The 19,960-nt window shown below is 38.9% G+C and overlaps 2 protein-coding genes across 7 annotated transcripts; both read right to left on the reverse strand.

Moving 5' to 3' along the window:
- Positions 1-1,046: 1,046 nt before the first annotated feature.
- On the reverse strand, positions 1,047-5,783 carry LOC131978796 (sialic acid synthase-like). The gene is made up of 6 exons (XM_059342606.1): positions 5,496-5,783; positions 4,015-4,230; positions 3,830-3,929; positions 3,423-3,577; positions 2,536-2,802; positions 1,047-2,029 (listed from the first exon to the last, which is right to left on the reverse strand). The coding sequence occupies exons 1-6, from the start codon at positions 5,625-5,627 to the stop codon at positions 1,820-1,822; spliced, it is 1,080 nt and encodes a 359-aa protein (XP_059198589.1). The 5' UTR covers positions 5,628-5,783; the 3' UTR covers positions 1,047-1,819.
- Positions 5,784-9,083: 3,300 nt separating this feature from the next.
- Positions 9,084-19,687, reverse strand: clta (clathrin, light chain A). Of its 6 annotated transcripts, XM_059336690.1 has the most exons (8): positions 19,389-19,686; positions 18,081-18,109; positions 17,358-17,417; positions 16,934-17,051; positions 16,635-16,746; positions 14,591-14,644; positions 12,297-12,332; positions 9,084-10,299 (listed from the first exon to the last, which is right to left on the reverse strand). In XM_059336690.1, exons 1-8 carry the CDS (start codon positions 19,564-19,566, stop codon positions 10,128-10,130), a joined length of 759 nt encoding a protein of 252 aa, XP_059192673.1. In that variant the 5' UTR covers positions 19,567-19,686; the 3' UTR covers positions 9,084-10,127. The 6 variants fall into 6 exon arrangements, with proteins under 6 accessions (XP_059192673.1, XP_059192688.1, XP_059192679.1 ...); XM_059336705.1 differs by lacking the exon at positions 17,358-17,417 and having other exon boundaries at positions 19,389-19,687; XM_059336696.1 differs by lacking the exon at positions 12,297-12,332 and having other exon boundaries at positions 19,389-19,687.
- Between the last annotated feature and the right edge of the window lie 273 nt (positions 19,688-19,960).

Here is a 19,960-nt window from a genome sequence, read left to right on the forward strand (position 1 = left end):
CACTTTGAGGAACTCCTTAATCCAGCCAAAACGTCCTCCACAGAGGAGGCAGAGTCTGAAGACTCAGGGGAAGACTCACCAGTATCCCTGGCAGAAGTCGCCGAGGTAGTTAAAAAGCTGCCCGGCGGCAAGGCGCCAGGGTTGGATGAGATTCACCCTGAGATGCTGAAGGATACTGTTGGGCTGTCATGGTTGGCACGCCTCTTCAGTGTCGCGTGGAGGTCTGGGACAGTGCCAGTGGAATGGCAGACCGGGGTGGTGGTTCCCATTTCCAAAAAGGGGGACCGGAGGGTGTGTTCCAATTACCGCGTAATCACACTTCTCAGATTGGAGGGATTATATCTTTCGCTTGGCCTGGGAACGCCTCGGGGTCCCCCAGGAGGAGCTGGACGTTGTGGCTGGGGAGAGGGGCGCCTGGAATGCCCTGCTTAGCCTGCTAGCCCTGCGACCCCGCCCCGGATAAGCGGAAGAGAATGGATGGATGGATTTGCTTTCCGATTACATTTTTTCCTTTTATTTATATAGATTTTTTTAAGTTTATCTATTTTTGCATGTATTTTTTTTTAATTCATTTTTTATTATATTATTAATGTACCTTTCCCCACAAAATTATTTAATTATGTATTATTTTCTTATTACATATCTTTATGCAGTTCTTCTTCATAAGGCAAATGAGGGGGCTGTCATTTAAAGTGTGTCACGAGGTCAACTATTCATAGGTGCATAGATCAACTACATAAATAAAATTCAAAAATACATTTGAAATAAATACAAAATAATGCAAAAATAAAAAACATGACTTTAAAAATACAATAAAAAATAAAAAAAATAAATAGAAAAGTAGATAAATAGGGTAATCTATAGGTAAATAAACAGTAGAAGCAACTTTAAAAATATTGTCACATTTTATCAAAATGTAATGGAATATTATTGTATTTATCAACATTTATGCATTTTTATTTTTTATTTTTGGCAGCTTCTGTCCTCCACAGACAGTAAAAGTACACCACAAATGTGACATACAAAGAGACAAAGTAAACATTAACTTCGGGCAGCATTTTATTTGGAGGCTTCATCTTTTCACAACATCACAGAGCTTAACAGAATCTGAACAGATTGACATGTAAACTGTATGTTAGCAATCATCTTGCAATTGTATTTAGTGGACATTGTTGGTGCCAGAAAAAGGACGGAGAGGCTTAAGTTCATGTCCAAAACATGGTTAACTGTGAGAGACAACATTAGGCTGCATCCCCAATGTGTTGAACATTTCCTCTTTTAGTTTTGGAAAGTACTCACAAGATGTCACAAACTTCAGTTAATAAGCAGGTACAAGGAGAATACAATGACCGTTTGGCAAATGGGCTCTGTGATCTCACTGTTGTGTGATGAGATGACTAGTAGCAGCTTCATATGATCAATATTCATTTGATCTCTAAAGTGTGGGCTTAAACTGTGGTGCAAATTATGTTTAGTTAACAGTAACAGGAACACAGAGCTGAAACTACAACAGAGCCTTTTGGACAATAATGCTGGTTATACCATAGAGCCTGTTTGCCATGAACGTTAGTGTATTATGCTAAGGCTTTTAAAAAATAAAAAATGCTTTGGCAAAGAGTGTATTTGAGCAAAGGACAAATCTGTTTGAACAATTATTTCTTTGGGGCTGAACAGTGTGCAGACCTCCCTTGTGCCCTGTAGAAATCTCAGCAGCAAATTTCCATCACACATACTCCTTTTGATTTATCCCCAGAGGATCGATTACTTTTCCTCTCAAATTAAGTGCCTTTTTTTTTTTTTTTAACCCATTCAAGCCCACTCAGCACTTCTTCTTCTTGCAGTAATCAGACACCGCGTCTGGCGAGATGCTCTCGTCCTCCTCTACGTCCTCCATCATGGTCTTACCGACCAGCTGGAAGATGTCCTCGGCCGCGACGCCCATGGGCTCGGCCACCTTCACTGTCAACATGTCCTGAGTCAGGACAGTCCCTCTGGGGATCTTAACCTGAGCCACCACTGTTTTACCCAGCTGGGAGAGGAGAAACGAAATCGCTCACAGTTTATCTTCCAAAACAAGCACCACTTTACTACATTTAACCCTTGTGTAGTCCTCCCGTCGACTATCCACCCATGCTTCTCAGGGGTCAAAAAGGACCCCATGACACAAGACTGGTTTTAGGACATGTAGAAAAAAAATATTGACAACTTTTATTTTTACCTTTTAAGACAACTCATGACCAACAAATTGATATTTCATTTTCATATTTTTTTCAATTTTTTTTCCTTTCAATTTTAATAAAATATACAAAATTAGGCCTCATTTCAAGAGAAAAAAAGTAATAAAACCTAAAATGTTTTTTCAATAGTAATAGTGGAAAAAAAGACAGCAAAAAAAGTTAAAATAAATCTATTCTATGAAAGTTAACCTATATTAATGGTATGATGAAAATGATTTGGGGTCAAAAAGGACCCCAGGACTACAGGAGGGTTAAAACAGTATTTGACTTGCATTTACTCTGAGCGTGGATGTCTCACCTTATCATGGCAGGGCTTCTCACAAGGCAACATCTGCTTGACGCCGCTCCCGAGCGCCCTCTCCACCAGCCGGATGGAACGAACCAGCTCAGTTAGCTCTTCGGGCAACAGCGAGGCTTCGTGGTCGCTTCCTTTCCAGGTCTTGTCCAAGGTTACGTGGCGCTCAACAATCTTTGCCCCCAGAGCTACAGCGCCAACTGAAATACTGATCCCAGACTCGTGGCCGGAATACCCGATGGGAATATCTGGAAATTCCTTCTGGTATTCCTGTGGTTGACAAGTGTAAGTCATAAATCTTTTGCTGAGAAGATTGTTACCACTGTCATTCAGTTAAATATGAAGCTAAAACCAGCTGTCGATTAGCTTAGCTCAGCATAAAGACTTGAGCCCAGGGGAAACAGTTGGCCACGCTCGGCCCAACAGTAAGACAATCCACCTGCTCCCAAATGTCAAATTATTATTTCAAGTAATACTTCACATCCAAAATGACCATTTGTATATTAATTACTCGCAAGTTGAATATAGACATGGTATTAGACACTGAAATAAGAAAACTTGGATTATGCTGCGTTGTATGCTGACTGGTAGGAGTTTGTTGATGATTTGATAGTTTTGCTGTTTTTAAATGCAGCCTCCATTTACTTCAATTCATCAAGGAGTTACTCAGTTTTGGGATACTTTGTTCATCATAGAGGCATGCGAGAAAAATAAAGTTTTCTTCAAGAATTAAAGGTAACAGGTATCAATGATTCTGTTTCCCTTTAAAATTTGTTTTATTTTCTAGCTCCACCAAATTATTGAAGGAATACTTTTGTTATGTTTTTACCAATCTCATGATATTAAAGTAATACTTTTGTAACACTATCCTTCAATTCTATTCTTCTCACCGTTATCACTCTGAGGTTGACATCTTCTGCTTCCAGAGGGTAGGCGCTGGTGCACTGCAGGATGGCAAAGTTTGGGTTGTGCTCCTTTACTGTTTTGTAGACCCGACGCATCGTCTCCATGCTCTGCATCCCACTGGACACAATCATGGGACGTCCTGACACAGAGAAGAAGACAACATGTAAGTTTACTCTTAAAGAATTCAAGAGATTCAAGTCTAATTTCTTTTTTTTTTGACATTTTTTTTACTGAAACAAGACATTTTTTCCTGTTCTGATGATCTCTTATTGTTTTTGCTGAATAATTATTTTTAATAGTAATAAATGCACAAATTGCTTTAACACCTGTTTTTTCAAAATAAACTACATCAGAGGACTGAATGTCACACTTTTTCTCAGCCGGTTCTCACCTTTCTTGGCTGTCTTCTCCAGGTAGGGGAAGTTGTTGGTGTCTCCTGAGCCAACTTTAAAGAAAGGCACATTGAGCTCATGGAGAAACTCCACCGCCATCTAAAGACAGCAAAACTTAGGGTTAGAACTTAAACCTGATGAGAAAAAAACGTCATAAAGCCTAATTAAAACCTCTGTTTCTCACCTCATCCATCCCGGAGGCGGTGAAGAAGATCCCAACCTCCTCAGCATATTTCTGCAGCTCCCTGTACTGCTCATGGCTGAACTCCAGATGGCGCTTGTGTTCACCGTAAGTTTTTCCCCAGGAGTTACGAGAGGTGTACGGGCGCTCCAAGGCTTTCTTGTTGAATTTATACTCTAATTCACTCTTCTGGAATTTGGCACAATCAGCACCACAGTCCTGTGAAGGTGGACGTGAGTGAGGGTGTGAGAAAAAAGATTTATTCAATTGGTCCTACAGACTCCTATAACATCCAAAAATGTAACAGAGTAACAACCAAGGCTGACATTGCCTCTATGACTAGAAAACAACAACAACAACAACAACAAAAATAAAGGATATGTGCAGCCCTGCTTGTAAATTAATTTGTTGGCTGAACATGCAAAAATTTGATTGAACATATACATTAACATAGTCATGGAGAAAATTTTTTTTTCCTTCAATTTCTTCATAATATTAATGCCTAGTACAATTTAAGGTACATGTGTCTGGACAAATATAATGATAACAACAAAAATAGCTCATAAGAGATAAAACCCAAAATCATTATCAAGAAAACCATGGAAAATGGCTAGATATCAGCTCTTAAATTAAACTCTTATGAGCTATTTTCTTTTTGCTGTTGTTACTATATTTGTCCAAATAAATGTAGTTGTACCAGGCATTAAAATGAACAAGAAAGCAAGGAGAAAACAAGGGTGGTCTAATACTTTTTTCCATGATTGTATATGGGGAATAACATTTACAATAAACATTAATGATGCATTAATACATTTAATGGGGGTTTAAAAGAAGCAGGAAAGGAAAGGAAAGGAAAGGAAAGGAAAGGAAATGCCTCTGAAAATAAACAAAAGAGTATAAACTCAACACAACTAAATAACTGATTATGAAAGTGGTACCAAAATGCATGTTTCTATGCATGAGTTTTTTATCTGAAAATTTGTGTTTTATATTTTTAACATGTGCACATAAAGTCTTATTTTCTCACACATTGCTGCTTCTTTATGTCTATGGGGTAGTATAACTGAAGAAACAGTAAAGATACAGTTGCCCAGTAAGGCCACTAAGTGTCAGCCTTGATCAGACAAACCAAACTCCATTCACAAATCTGGCAATTTAACATTCCACTCTATGGCTATGTCTTTTTACAAAAATCCTTCGGTGCCACATTAATATAGATGATAGCACATTAGCACATTATAATCGTAACTATTATTTCAAATATTAAGGTAGATAGACACGCACTTGATACGTTTATAATATATTCAAAGTAATGAATTAGACGAGGAGGATATGGCGAGTAAGATATTAAATTGGCACCTTTTTATATTAGAGTTATGAGTGTGTTAGTTTCTGTGAGTGTGTGTGTCTCAGCTGTCAAAGATAACAACTAAAGAAGAAAAAGGTTTTCACAAACAAAAAGCGACAGGTGTGCATGTTATTACCTTTGCCATTTTGATCATCTTCTTGGCGATTTCAATGTCTCCCTGGTGGTTTTGCCCGATTTCAGCTATGATAAAACACGGGTGGTTTCCTCCGATCATCCTGCCGGGACACAGCTCGAACTTTAAAGGCATTTTTCCGTAAAAAAGCAAACGCAAAACAACCAGTGAAAGTAATTATGAAGCTGGTCGAAGGGAAAGCCGTATCTGTGGCAGGAGACGCCGATCGGAGCAGTTCATGTGCTGCACATCCGGGATGTCAGAGGACTTCCGCGTTGTAGTTCAACATAAGAGCCGGATATCCTTTACAAATAAAAGCTTTTTTTTCTTTACGAATAAATGCATTTAAACTCTCATAATGACTACATTTAAATAATCAGATTGTAAAATCAATGTCTTCCTTTAATTTCCTTAGTGTCCGTAATGCCCTTGTAGAGGAGTGCAGTCCATATAAGTACAGTGCAGAGGAAAATATCGTCACCCTGTTAAAATAATCGCCTAATTCATTTTTTCAAGTTTTGCAGGAAACACAAAAAACTTCACCCAAAGTGTAACACATGACATTTATTGATCATTTCACTCAAAAAGGATGTAACAAAGGATGGCTATTGGCATAGTAATAACACTGTGTGTAAACGTTGTAACTTAAGAGAAATAAATGACTTAGCCAATTTTTTGAACATGCCTTTGTGACTTAAGCAAGATATGGTAACACTTTATTTTGAAGGTGTCTACATAAGAGTCACACAAGCCTGTCAGAAGCATGACATGTCAAGTATCATGAGCATTAATGTTACTTTAAATTGTCATTAATGTTTATGACACATCTCATGTCATGTTTAAGACACGCTCATGTCACTCTTATGTAGACACCTGCAAAATAAAGTGTTACCATATCTTGCTTAAGAGAAGTTATTGGTCAAATCCCAACAACCCCATTTGACTGACAGTAAACAGTATATGTACTAGGTGCAGCATATAAATATAGTGTCGCCTACATAGTCACATAATATGGAACCACACCTCACAACTGTATTGTAATTAACTGCATAACTGCTTCATATGAGAAATATTGCCATTGAGTGACACCATGGTACACATCTCAAATTGGGCAGGGCTGGTGATGCAAAGATTTCATCTTGCAGGCCAGTGGCATACAAAAAATGCAATTTTTTTTGCCTTGTCTGTTTAAAATCCTACATTTGACTGTTGACGCATTGATGAACTGTTATGACAGTCTGTTTGTTATTACATTTGTGTGTCAGTTTCACTACTGCTGAAGTTCCTTTCTTTGTGTATGCATTTTCAAAAACATTTTTAATTCTTTGGATACAGGCAGTATATACATCATATTTATGAAGATTAGTATTGTAAATGTGACTGTTTCACATATTTATCTGTATGTGCATCTGTATTATGTATATAACATCTTTTTTTGCAGCAGTCAGGCCAGTTACCAATTTTCATATATGTAACTATGTTCATTGGAGTTGACATGTGATTAACAGGTAAAATAACAGGAGAAAAAGGTTTATCAACATTTAGTATCTTTGATAAAATAGGAAAAGCTTCTCTCTAAAATTGGTTTCTCTCTAAAACTTCTCAGCTGTCCCAAAACATTTTCATAAATGAACCAATCTGATTGTCGGGCAGAGATCAAGAAATACGTTTCATAAGATAGCCTTTTCTGGGTCAAAGACAAATTCTAAAAATTGAGTTACTGTGATTTTGGTTCTTCAATGGTCCCAAAATACTTTTCCAACTGTCATCTTCCAGTGGCAAGCACTGACAGCAGATGGTAAAGTTTTGATACCAATCTCTTTGTCTGACCCTGTTTCTGTAATAGTCAGTGATTATGGAAATTAAAATAATTAGGCTGCAAAGTATTATGTGTACTCTGTCGTTCAGTATTTCATTGTCTCACGTTAAACAATCCCTGTGATGAGAGCATAGTTGTATTTCAGCTATGGATGAAATAAATAAAAACATCTATAGGATGAATAAGAAAATATCTTGTTTGTGGTTGCCAGCTACTGAATGTTTTCCATTTCATTTTAAGGAATACAATAATATCAAGAACAGTCAGTGTGCTGTTATTGTAAGCATTACACTGTTGTCGGCAGTTTTACACCCTTAATTCACCTTTGCCATCATTTTCTTGGCAACCTTGTTGTCTCCCTACAGGTTTTGTCGAATTTAAGCAATGGTTAAGCACGAATGGGAGCCACCAATCATTCTACCGGGACACAGTTCCGAATGAAGAGGCATTCTGGTGATGTAGGATGAATTGAGATGAATTGATCAGTTGTTTAACAGTTAACAGGAAGATTTGGCAGGTCAGAGTGAACATAAGGTACGTCAGAGTCAGATGAGGGTGTGCCTTCCTTTATGAGTGTGAGGAATCCTTCCTCCGTTCGTGATGAGGTGTCATGAAGGTACACACCCAAAGACAAACACACACAAAGAGCAGAAAAGAAATTCAATGCGGATATTGAAGAGAAGATCCTGCTCAGTACTCAGGATAAATAAAGCTACTTTGGTGTGTCATGTCTATTTGGCAGTCATATCTTGGCAGTGATATCTTTCATTAACAGACCTTGATAAAGTTAATGTAGATATTTGTTTTCCAGAAATCAATCCCTGAACAAGAAACCATAAAACATGCAGTGTTAATGATATATTGAATTGATGTTTTGCCACTGTGAGGCAGCATAACAGCTGTTAACAATCAACCCTAAGCTTAAAGGGGAACTACGCCAATTTTCAAATTCATACGTTACTCATATGGTCTGAGAAGGTGTAAAAAAAAAAAATAACACAAACTAATTTTCTTTTGAAATTACCACGGAAGTACCTAAAATGTGTGATGCCATTAAAAAAGTCTGGATCTGCTCCACAGACAATGAATTGGGAGACAGATCATGAGTAATAGTGAATGTTCTGAGTATACAAGTACATTTTCGAGAACTGAGAAAGCTTTAACTGAATAAACCTCATTTGGGTATAGAAAAGTAAACAGTCTGTCCCATTCATTGTCTATGAACAGCTCCAGACTTACATCTTACGACATCACAACTTTGAGCTTCTGCCTTTGAGAACGTAGCAATTGTTCACAAATCTTGATTTTCCCTATGCCATGGAAATAACATTCATATAATTCCCTCTTAAAGCAATGTTGAGCATGTTAGCATCAGTTCACACATCAAGCAGATGGAGAAAATTTAATGTGGACACCTGGCCACCTCTTAGACCCAGGTTTTGCTCACCTGTTTTGGCACTGTTTTGGTCTCCACCAACTCCTACCAACTTCTGAAACTCCTGCCCACCAACTTCTGGGCAGGTGTGGGTAATCAATAGTGTCACAATACATGATTCCGCTTTATAATATAAATATAATCCGATATTTTCTTACACCCCTAATCATTTGATCCACTGTAAATTATTGAACAGTCAATTCAAGTTGATTATTTTTAAAGGCAAGATTGGAAATTAAATACTTAAGACAAGTGTGACCAACAAGCTAAGAGTACATACAAAAAAGGCTAAAGAAGAATATTATGCTTAGATTTGTTAAGAACATCATATATCCAGTTAAAGAATGAGCAAACAACATGTTTATTCACTTTTTTACTGATATTGAAATCAAATGGACAATGAACACGCATGGTCAAGCAACAGCTGGCTAATATCTAGTTCTCTTTAAAACCACAACTGTCTAATTTCAGTGACATAAACGTTTTATATAATGTATATATATTGCCTTCTGTATATGTACATAGGTACACGCATAGAGTACATACACACACGCACACACTGTTGAGGTTTAAACGCACACACAAACGGGTCATATTTCTTGTAATGACTGGACTTTGTTCAGTTCCTGACTGGAGAGGGGCGAGGCTTTTCAAAAAGAAATGCATAGATTGGAAAATTTAACACAATTTGCCACAAACAGGCACTACATACACAGATCAAAGTACTCACACTGAATTTGGAGTTTTGTCTTAAGAGTTTGGTCCTTAAAAAAACAACAATAAAGAAAACTTCTGAAGAGACAATTTCTAAGAATGGGAAACGAAAGGGTGAATAAAACCATTTAACATCTATCAACCCTCGAAGGTCAGAGAACGATTCATGAGATTAAGAGTTAAGAGTACAGCATCATGGGAATGATATTGTTTGGGGGCCGTGTGAAGCAGGTTGTAGTGTAGCTGTAGGCCCAAACAAACATCAACCCTTCCCTTTTAGTGTCACAACTCACCAACCTTACACAAGTGTTACACAAAACCACAGACTGAGACGAGACCTGGTGTCAATTTAAATGGCCTTGCTCTCAGTATGTTTAACATACGAGGGAGACGCATCACAAAGTCTGGACTGGTCTGTGGAAGAGGAGCACACAGGTGAAAGAAAATGATGAGCTGGTGCTTCAAGGCGAATCTCTAGAGCCTTGCTAGGTGGACATGAATGAGGGTAGGACCACTGGGGGGTCGACAGGGCTGTGTATCGTAAACAGATATGCACAGAAAGGGGGTAAGCCCCCTCATCTTCAGAATACAGATTGTGGTCGTTGGGTTGGTTGGTGTGTGGTGATAGAGGATGATATGGAATGACGCCCTGAGCAGCCTTAGCTGCCTAGCGGACTAGCGGGGACTGCTTCAGGGAGATGAGGACAGATCGCATGCGGGACACGTCTTTGGCCTGCTTGCTGGACTTGGGGTTGAAGTCGCAGAGCCGAGCCACCCGCTCCCACTCCGTACCGGGGTTGTTCTCATCCAGATCTGAAATCATGGCCTCCTCAGCCGCCCTACATGCACCAGGGAAAGGGGAGAAGGAGAAGGACATGGAACAGAAAATCAGTGGAGGAAGAAGTTAAGATACACCAGAGTACACAAACAGCTCTGAGAAAGTCCTCTGCTGATCACCAACACGTACAAGTCTGGATGAAAAACTCATTGGTGCCACTTATGATTCATTTGTCAGATATAGTCAGGGTTCGTATAAGTTTTTAGCAGAAAAATTAAAGCACTTTTAAAAAAGGTATCCAAACCAAGTTTCCAGTCTCTCAGAGCCTTAATCACATCTAAATCTACAGCACATCAATGTATACTGACACTATTTATTTACATGCTGTATATCATATTAACTCTGATTGTATGTTTAAAGAATTATTATTTAATATTTGCTCATTTCTGGAGTAGGGATCAACAGAAGATTTATCTAATAACAAACTTAGTTGACCGGTTTGAGATGCCAGAAGAGAAACAACTATGACCAAGGGATTGTTTGACTTCAAATACTAAAAGATTTTTGGCACCATGAAGCACCAGATTATGTTAATTAAGCATTTTCAAGGAGTATGTTCAGAGGCATATTCCTGATCTATAAACCCCATAGTTACCCCCATCTTTCCCGTTCTCTACTCCTCTCACTGTTTTCATTGTTTTTTTGTTTTTAATTAAGCATTTTCCAAAGTTTCAAAGCTTTGTAGGAACCCTGTGTTATAATTTAAGTTAAAATCACAGTTTGCCATCACGGTTTGAATAATACTACTCAAATCTATTGAGCGCAAGTCTTTTTATGGCTTGTAGGGATTTTGATGGTTCAGCAGAGTCTACCTCAGGGCAGGACAGTTCAATCACCACACAGAAATGGACATCCATCTGTCTTCAGACCCACAGAGAGAAACAAGCTACAACAGTTTCATTACCTGTGGCATGCCCCCAACTCTGCTTACACGTTACAGTACAGTCACCTGCATTTTTAACTTTGAGAGCTACATATAAAACACTGATGAGGAATACAAAGAAAACAAACAAACCAAAGCTAAACAAAAAAGTAATTGTAAGGTCTGATGAACATCTTTGGTTGGTTAAAAATGCAGTTCTGTGCAGAACTGGGGAGGGGAGCTTTCCCACACCCTCACAATTCAACTTGCTTTCTGGTTGTAGATTTACAATGTTGTCTTTCCTCAGCAAGATCCAAGTATAGGGATGGTGAGCCAGTCTATATACTTGTTCTTGATTTTAAGGAACAATAATGGCAAGTTCTTTTTTTTTTTTTAACCAAGCCCAAAAGAACTGGAAGCACTGCTGGGCCTTAGCCATGCACTGCACTGCGGCTGAAAAGCAGGCTATTTGGAGGTGTAGCAAAGAATGTTTGTACTTTGATTTTATGTGTCATAATTGTGGAAAACATCAATTATTGTCTTCTTGGTGAAGGTTTGGTGTTTTTAAACCATCTATCAACAAAAAAGTTAAACTACAGAGCTTATCAGATAGCTCTTGAAATTAAAATACAGAAGTAAAAAAGAAAGAAGAAAAGACAAAACTTAAATCTGAAAATGGATCAGTGCCACTATCACAAGACATTTTGAGATGCAAGCCACAGATTATGGCTAAACAAATGTAAGCCCTATCACACCCCACCCACAAACATAATAATTATTCCACTGCCGTAATACTTTTCTACTTACAGGGATTTTTTTCTATTCCCCACCCGACCTGCAAGCACAAACTCAGCTACTAACTACAACACAGTACAAAAGCAAAATGGGGATGAGAAGCCAATGAACATTCACCGTCACAACCAACTACAAATACACAAAAGGGACTAGAAGGACCACAACATCACAGAAGGGACATTATAACAAACCTCTACCTAGGCAGTGGATCTAACTGTTGAGATAGTACACTGGGTATCTGTGCAACGTATAATTATCCAACACACACACAGAACTGCATCTATCCCCTGGCAAAAATAGAAAATATTTGGAGGTTCTGGGGTTTCATAATTTTACTTAACTGGTCTAGGCGGTAGCAAGGATGGTTAATGTGTGTGCTTTAAGGTGCATAGGAAAAGAAAACAGGGAGAAACAGTTTCACAAGTCAGAATTTAGAAGAGAGAGAGAGAAGGGGGGAGACGAAATGAAAGACAACAAAAATGAGCTAAATGCAGATGTTGAAAGCCAGCATGCAAAAGCGACATTAAAAAAGAAAAGTAATAATTCATTTTTTCAAGTGTGTTCAAAATGATTAGTGTGCAGCCTTTGGTTTAAAGTGGAATATCCATTACTATTTCTGTCAGATACTGTACACACACAAGGTCATTAAGACCTGAGGCCTCATTTATAACGCTGTCGATTATTTCGCGTCAAGCACAAGCACATAATCTGTAAAATGTTCAAAATGTCACCTACAAGCAATGTTATCTCGTCACAAGACTTGAGACATCATTAATTTAACCACATCTGCAGCTCCCACTCTCACCAAACTCTTAATAGGCATTGTTCAGAGAGTGTGGAGAGATGCATTCATTCTCTTGTTGCATTTTCTAATTCCCAACATTTGTGTGGGAGGTGGTATTTACATCATTCAAGCCCATTTGTTCCAACTGAATGCTTATAAATGAGGCCCCCGGAGACCCTTATAAGTCTCACACCAACAAGATGAAGAAGGAGGAGAAAGTCTGATTCAGTATCATTCTTCAACACTGCTAAAGCTCAATACCACATGTAAGATAACAATACTCTGGATAAACTGCATTGAGGTGTGCACATAAAGAAGGGTAGAGTAAGGTTCATTTCTGGTTTAACCAGTCCAGCTGGTATTCGGGGCTATACCCATTTGTCATTTTGACATGTGCTGGGAAGTTATAAAGCGGCCCACATCATGTTCAAATTTTCCTCTATGATCGCTGATATCGGCTATTTTTGGGAGGCGTAGCATTACAATTATTTACAATTATAAGTGTACACCACAATGCAGGCTAAAGGGCCCTCCCAAGTAATTTGATAGCAAAACCAAAGGCTGCACAGCTCAGCCTATTGGATAGCTAGCTGGGCAAACTAGCATGTCATCATGTTGGACAGCAGTAGCTACAGAGCAGCTAACATTCTACAGCATGAATAACACAGGTCAGTTTGAAGCAGTTGTGTAACCATGGTATGACCAATAGTGTAATCAATGAAGTCGTTGCTGTGCATTTTATTCAATGAGCCGATGGGGAGATAAATGGTGAGTGCTGGACTCAATATCACAGGTCAGGACATCGGCAGGTTTAAGAAACCCAAATTCAAAACTGATTCATTCTTCTTGGAAATGAAATGTTAAAACACTGTATTTCTGATTAACGGCCCAAATGAAAACAAGGTATCAACTGGATTTTCTGAATCCTGCAGATAGTTCCAATTCAAGTCCTGAAGAAAGGCATACACCTCAACTGTTGTGTTTCACATGTAGTACGTTCAGTCCGGCACTATTCTGTTCTGCACATAGCCCCAGGCTTTATACATATGCGTGTGGCTCGGGCTGGGAATATGGAAAGTTAGATGATTGACTTTCAGAGATTCAGAGGAAGGAACCATCCCCCAAAACAATGTCAACTCTGCACTTTGTTCAGTAAAATCATACTAATTTCATAAACAACATCAAAGATTTAATAAATGAAGGTGTATGTGATGCCAAGTCCACCTAATCCAACACCTAAAATCCAATTATAAACGCACAACTGCTTCAAACAAATCTATATGCATACTACTCCTAAATTATATTTTGTAGGTTATTTGGGGGAGAAAAAAAATCACATTTATAAAAAGTTAAACAAAACACTTGATGTGGAAAATTAATCAATAAATGTAAGCATGTGTTAATTGTTGGACATTTATGTAATGTATTTGCAAAATGTTTTGCTGAAATGAAGGAACATAGTATGGAAGTGAAGAATGGATGAGGCACAGGTATGAAATAAGTAATTTGATTTCAATGTTATTGAGGACTGTTACAGTGTGTGTAGTGCCATGCAGTCATTCCCTTTACTGAAATATCCTGACAGGCATCCACTCACAAATGACATGCAGAGGTGAGGGGTGAAAATTCCATTTACATTTGGAGAAGAAAAAAGACTACATGACGAGTGTAACAAATCGTTGTTAGAAATTAAAAAAGAAAGATGGAACTAAAACATGGCAACACAAGTGGAGGTAGCTAATGCCCTGACTAATAAGATGATGTCAATGGTTGGATGCGGGGAGTGGATGACAATGGAGAAAACAAAAAGCAAAAAGATGAGAAGGGAGGATGTTAGTTGGAGCAACATACACATAACCAATGAGCTCAGAGAAGGGCTGCTTGTAGAAGTCTTCATCCAGCACCCTGGACAAACATCCGCCCAAACGACAGAGCAGCAAGAAGGCAGGAGAGAAGAGAGACAGCGATAAAAGGGAGAAGAGGATGGAAACACAAGCATTATAGGTTACCAGACAACAATACGCTGAGGCAAATCATCAAAGGCTCAGTGTAAGGGAGTCTCAAAGGCTCAGGGAGGCAGTCAGCTGATTGTGTCCGCCCCCCTTGAAATGTTTAATTTCATCTCTGGTGTTCCGCTAAAAACCATCAGCTCTTCACATTCAAATCGAACTCCAGAAGCGAGAGTTACTATAGCTATAGCTTTCGATCAATGGAAGATACCAAAATGCGGGGACTCATTGGCTTATCTTTGGTTCATATAGTTAAAAAGTTCTGGCTTTTTTGTTTTTGACTGGTCATACATTTTACAGTGTAAACCATAGACTGTATATAAAGATTGAGGACATGACAGATCCCCAAAAGTGAAGCCAAAACATCATGATTGTCCCCTGACTGTGCCCCACTACCACGAAGTAGAAGTCCTGGGTTTTCTGTCCTACTGCCGATGAACACCTAGCCTGCTCTGGAGCAGGCTATGTTCGAGATAAAAGATCAATGCAAAGTTGTTATGGTACTGATGTATGCCCATTTTTCTGATAAGTTTGGTTTTAATTGGTTATTTGATGGTATGAAAAGGAGATGTGACGACATGATGACAGCGGTTATTGACTTGCAGCTTGAACTTGATACTGTGGCTTGACTGCCTGATCACTACTTTGCAGACTGGCTCCAAATGACATCACCAGTGCAAGATGGCAGCGACTGCATGGGGATATTTTTGGCTTCATTTTTGTCCAATAGGAAGTGAAGATGCGCTGTCCATCCAAATATGTAGTCTATGTTATAAACCAAGTGATTTCATGATTAGTCTGGAAAAGATTAAATAGATTAATAATTAATTCATTATTGAATGAAAGTAATTGTTACAGTCCAAACTCTTCTAAATGTGTATGTCCGTTATTTATTCATATCAAAGACCATCCATATGAAAAGATTATCTATCAGTAAGACTTTTCCACCAAACGCAGGGTTGCCAGATGAGTTGGGTGTCATGGCTGCAGGTAGTTTATTATTAATAAGGCAGCAGGGCTACTTTACAGCACAGGAGAAACTGAGACAGAAACCTTGCCAAAACAACTCTGCAAAATGACAACTTACTAAAACAATATACACATCCTGAGATACTTCTCTTGAGTCTCTGTGCTGCACTAAAAAACAGAAAGCCCTATTTTCTCTCACACTCTCAAGTTATGACCAGGTGGAGTAAGTCTAAGATAATAATATAAACATGATACAATAGCTGCTTTAGAAAGGTGGAGTCTGTGATTCTGGACAAAGTTTGTTGACATTTAAACTCAACACCCAAACAAATAACACCCCTCCCGTCAGTGCTCCTTCACAATGTTAGCATGTGACAGAATTACTGTGGCTCTCGCTCCCACTGACTTTCTCTTCATACACCAGCCTTTTGCCTCTCTTATGAGCAAAAAGGTTTATTGTAGAAACAAAATATAATTTTAGCTGTTAAATTAACTTTAGACTAACCTTAAAGAGACTTAACGTTATTGTCTATCAGTATGCAACAACAAATGAACTACTACCAGAAGGATTTGGGCTGAGGAATGACAGGAACATTAGCGTGCTGGGACAGCAGCACATTGTCTCTCTTGAGCCTCAAGGCTAAGCTGCACTCATTTTTTTTACTGCTGTTGACTCAACACACTTAGCCAAACCTTAGCATTCACTTATATGTTCACCTGTGGCTGAATCCAAGACGACTGCTGTTATTTTAAACTGTTAACAAACTGTCGAAATATTCAAACTTTTTGCAGATCCTCCATATTATCATGTTGGCTACTTTTGTCCAGACAGAAATGTTTTAATCTATTGTAATATGAGCCTCACTCATTTCCATTGTTCCTTGTGTCCTGTTTCTACCCCTCTATGAAGCCAGTACCTGTTGTTGGTTTTGGTTTTTTCCAGCTGCTCGTTCTGCCTGGCGTGCCACTCTTCCAGCTCCACCTTGGCTTTCTCTTTCCACTCTGACTCCTGTTTGCGAGAGTTTTCATCTGCGGAGGGACATTAGCAAGGAGAGGTGCCATAAAGACATAAAGAGGCAGAAAGGAAGGGCAGGACACATTTTAGACACAGCCTCACATATGATGAAAAATGACCTACTAGGTTTCGATTTGCAGCACTTCTCAGACAGCAGTGGTCTTCCCTGTTTACTTATAAATACACAATGGCTGTGCTTACCTAGCAACTCCAGCCGATCGGCTTGCTCCTCCCTCCACTTGCGTAGGCTTTCAGGTTCGGCCTGCAGCCTGTCTGCATTGGAAATTGCTGCATAGGCATCAGATGGACCATTGCTTTCCTGGGAAACAAGGGAGGTGATGACATGCAGAGATAATTGTGTTAGTTCACGGATAACCATCTTATCCATGGAGATATGGTGGAGAAATGTCTTTTGAAACATGAAACATGAAATATGAAATATGAAACATGAAACTATTTGTCATGATTGTAATATACATATAGTATGAAGCCTGGCTAAACGTAACGTAATCATGTGGATTTTAACTCTTAAATATCAAACATCTTTGAAATTATTTGATAGGCCCCACTGAGTCTGTGGAAAGTTTGTGAGGTTTAAGATTGGATCTGAAACCCCTCACATTACCAGATCAACTGGGTCAATCTCCGGTACAGACCACGGTTCCAGACCAGAGTTCTCCTCCAGCTGCAGAGAAGGGTGAATCAATTTGAGTCAGGCTGAATTGCTCTTAGAAGTTAGCTGAATGCTGTTTAAGAGGTTTTATTAAAACCAAATTTGGCCCTCTTCGAGTTTTATCAGCTTAGCTCTCTCACTGCCAGCAAGAAGTCCTGACAGTGCAAAAGGCAGCAATGTTGCAATGACAGCACAGGAAAAGGAAGTTGGAGTGAATGTAACAGATATTCAAACAACTGAGGTCAGCACTGAAATCACATTACTAGTGAGAAAACAAAACGAGTATTTTTCAACACCACAACTTAAATACTACAGTTTTTGTATTTTATACAATGAGAAAGCATCAGCTGCATCCAAGACTTGTTTGTCTTTATCCAAAAGAAAATAATGGGCCTACTATTATTGATAAGACGACATCTAAAACTATTACATGCAAGCCTCCATCCTCTTTCCAACAGTTTTCCAACCAGTTTTTGCCTCTAATGCTCCAAACAAGTCAAAATTGGGTGATTGAACTGGGACAGAACCAGTTCCATGTTGGTATAGAAGGAGTATTTGTTAGCATGAATGGACAGATGCAAAAAATAAAAGAGGAATGAATATGGAAGAATAATTGGAAACCTTGACAATTTAAGACAATGTCACAGTGGGGAAAAAATGCCAAGAAAATATTACCCCATGAAGCTCTCCATTGACAGCACCATCTGCAAAATATAAGGAAAATAGTTGTTTGACATAAAGCAGAAAAATAAAACCACAGACATGATTAAATGTTGTCACACTGTTAAAATAATTGCAGAAGTCATTTTTTGTCAAAATTGTTATTTTTGCCTAAATCATCTCCTCATGATGCTGGCCACCTATGGTAAAATCGCCTACAAGAGATCATCACTTCTTTGACAATTTGCCACATTCTAATATTATACACACTAAGATTGGTAACACTTGACTCTAAGGTGTCTACATGAGAGTGACATGAGCGTGTCATAAACATGACATGGGATGTGTCATACACATTAATAACACTTTTGAACATTAATGCTCATGATACTTGTCATGTCATGTTTCTGACAGGCTTGTGTGACTCTTATGTAGACACCTTCAAAATAAAGTGTTACCATATCTTGCTTAAGTCACAAAGGCATGTTCAAAAAATTGCCTAAGTCATTTATTTCTCTTAAGTTACATAATTTACACACAATGTTATTACTATGCCAACAGCCACCCTTTGTTACATCCTTTTTGAGTGAAATGATCAATAAAAGTCATATGACACTTTTGGTGAAGTTTTTTGTGTTTCCTGCAAAACTTGAAAAAATGAGTTATGCGATTATTTTTAACAGGGTGACGATGTGGAAGAAAATAACAAAAAAATCTATAATGTCAATACCTTGGTTTGTTGGGAAACCGTTTACTACTGCCGAATCATCAAGATTTACGTACACTCATAATGTTTCATAATGTGATAAGTCAGCACTTCGGATCAACTACAATTGCTAAACCACAACGAAACCACAGCTTCAAGGAAACGAAGCAGTCACGGCCAAAGGTCGTTAAGCTCCATCAGTTTCCTCTTCAGGCTGTACGGCTAGCTGGCGGACACGGCTGTAGCAGCAAGTAACGTCAGCTCCCTATGAAGCCATGAATGACAAGACTTATCAAACGGCTTCATTCGTTTTAGAAACAATTCGTCGCGCCAATTTATCATCCGCCTTCTCCGTTATCGCGTTCGTGTTCATTTGTCATTTAATGCAGCGCTGATAATAATAATGTTAACGCTAGCTATGCCCACTTGGCTAATAATGCTAACTAAGCTAACATTAGCAAGCTGACCAAGAGAGCATCAACTTCAGTGTCCGTTTAGGATCAAATGAAGGTTTAACGGAAGATATACATTGACAACACACACACAGCTAAGTAGACGGACAATATTGACGGTAAACGGAGGTAAACCGCCTCTGCTGGACCACAGCAGTCACCCACCGGTGGAGTCTCCCAACGACGAGGGCACCTCTCCACTGTCCAGGATGCTGAAGCCTTCGTCGTTTTCAATCCCCGCTATTTCGCTCTCCTGCTGAGCCAGAAAAGCGGCAGCGGGGTCCTCTTCAGAGCCGACACCGTTTCCAGCAGCGGGCGCGTTCAGCATATCAAAATCATCCATGTTGGGTGTACTTGTGGGGGGATAAATACGACTAAAGGGTAGGCAGGTGTAGCGGCTGACTGAAACCGACTAGCTCAACTGGAAGAAGGACGACAATCAAAAAATGGAACAACTAGCGAAGCGGAAACGGGAGATTAGCCAATCACAAACGAGGATGGGTGACTGACAATACAGAGAACCAATCACAAAACAGCTGCCTCAAAATTAAACCAATCAAATCTGTAAACGCTCATGCATACGGGTCCCATGACCTGCGAAACACTGTCAGAGCTGTGAAAAATCCGCAGTCTGAGATTAGGCGAAATTCGTGCTATGTATTTAACGTGATATAATTGTGTCAGGCCCGGATTATGGATATTGTATATTATACATAACTATGTATAATTATATATAT

Source organism: Centropristis striata, chromosome 1 (assembly GCF_030273125.1).
Source record: "Centropristis striata isolate RG_2023a ecotype Rhode Island chromosome 1, C.striata_1.0, whole genome shotgun sequence".
Lineage (NCBI taxonomy): Eukaryota > Metazoa > Chordata > Actinopteri > Perciformes > Serranidae > Centropristis > Centropristis striata.

What these genes read in the sequence shown, in the direction of transcription:
- LOC131978796 (XM_059342606.1), bottom strand. Translation starts at nt 5,627, where the DNA reads ATGCCTTTAAAGTTCGAGCTGTGTCCCGGCAGGATGATCGGAGGAAAC. An exon ending in AGATGATCAAAATGGCAAAG is followed by an intron (nt 4,231 to 5,495) that starts GTAATAACATGC and finishes CCACCTTCACAG; the next exon opens with GACTGTGGTGCTGATTGTGC. An exon ending in GGAGAAGACAGCCAAGAAAG is followed by an intron (nt 3,578 to 3,829) that starts GTGAGAACCGGC and finishes TCTCTGTGTCAG; the next exon opens with GACGTCCCATGATTGTGTCC.
- clta (XM_059336690.1), bottom strand. Translation starts at nt 19,566, where the DNA reads ATGGATGATTTTGATATGCTGAACGCGCCCGCTGCTGGAAACGGTGTC. An exon ending in TCAATGGAGAGCTTCATGGG is followed by an intron (nt 17,418 to 18,080) that starts GTAATATTTTCT and finishes CCTTCTCTGCAG; the next exon opens with CTGGAGGAGAACTCTGGTCT. An exon ending in CCTTGCTACCGCCTAGACCA is followed by an intron (nt 10,300 to 12,296) that starts GTTAAGTAAAAT and finishes TGGTGCATGTAG; the next exon opens with GGCGGCTGAGGAGGCCATGA.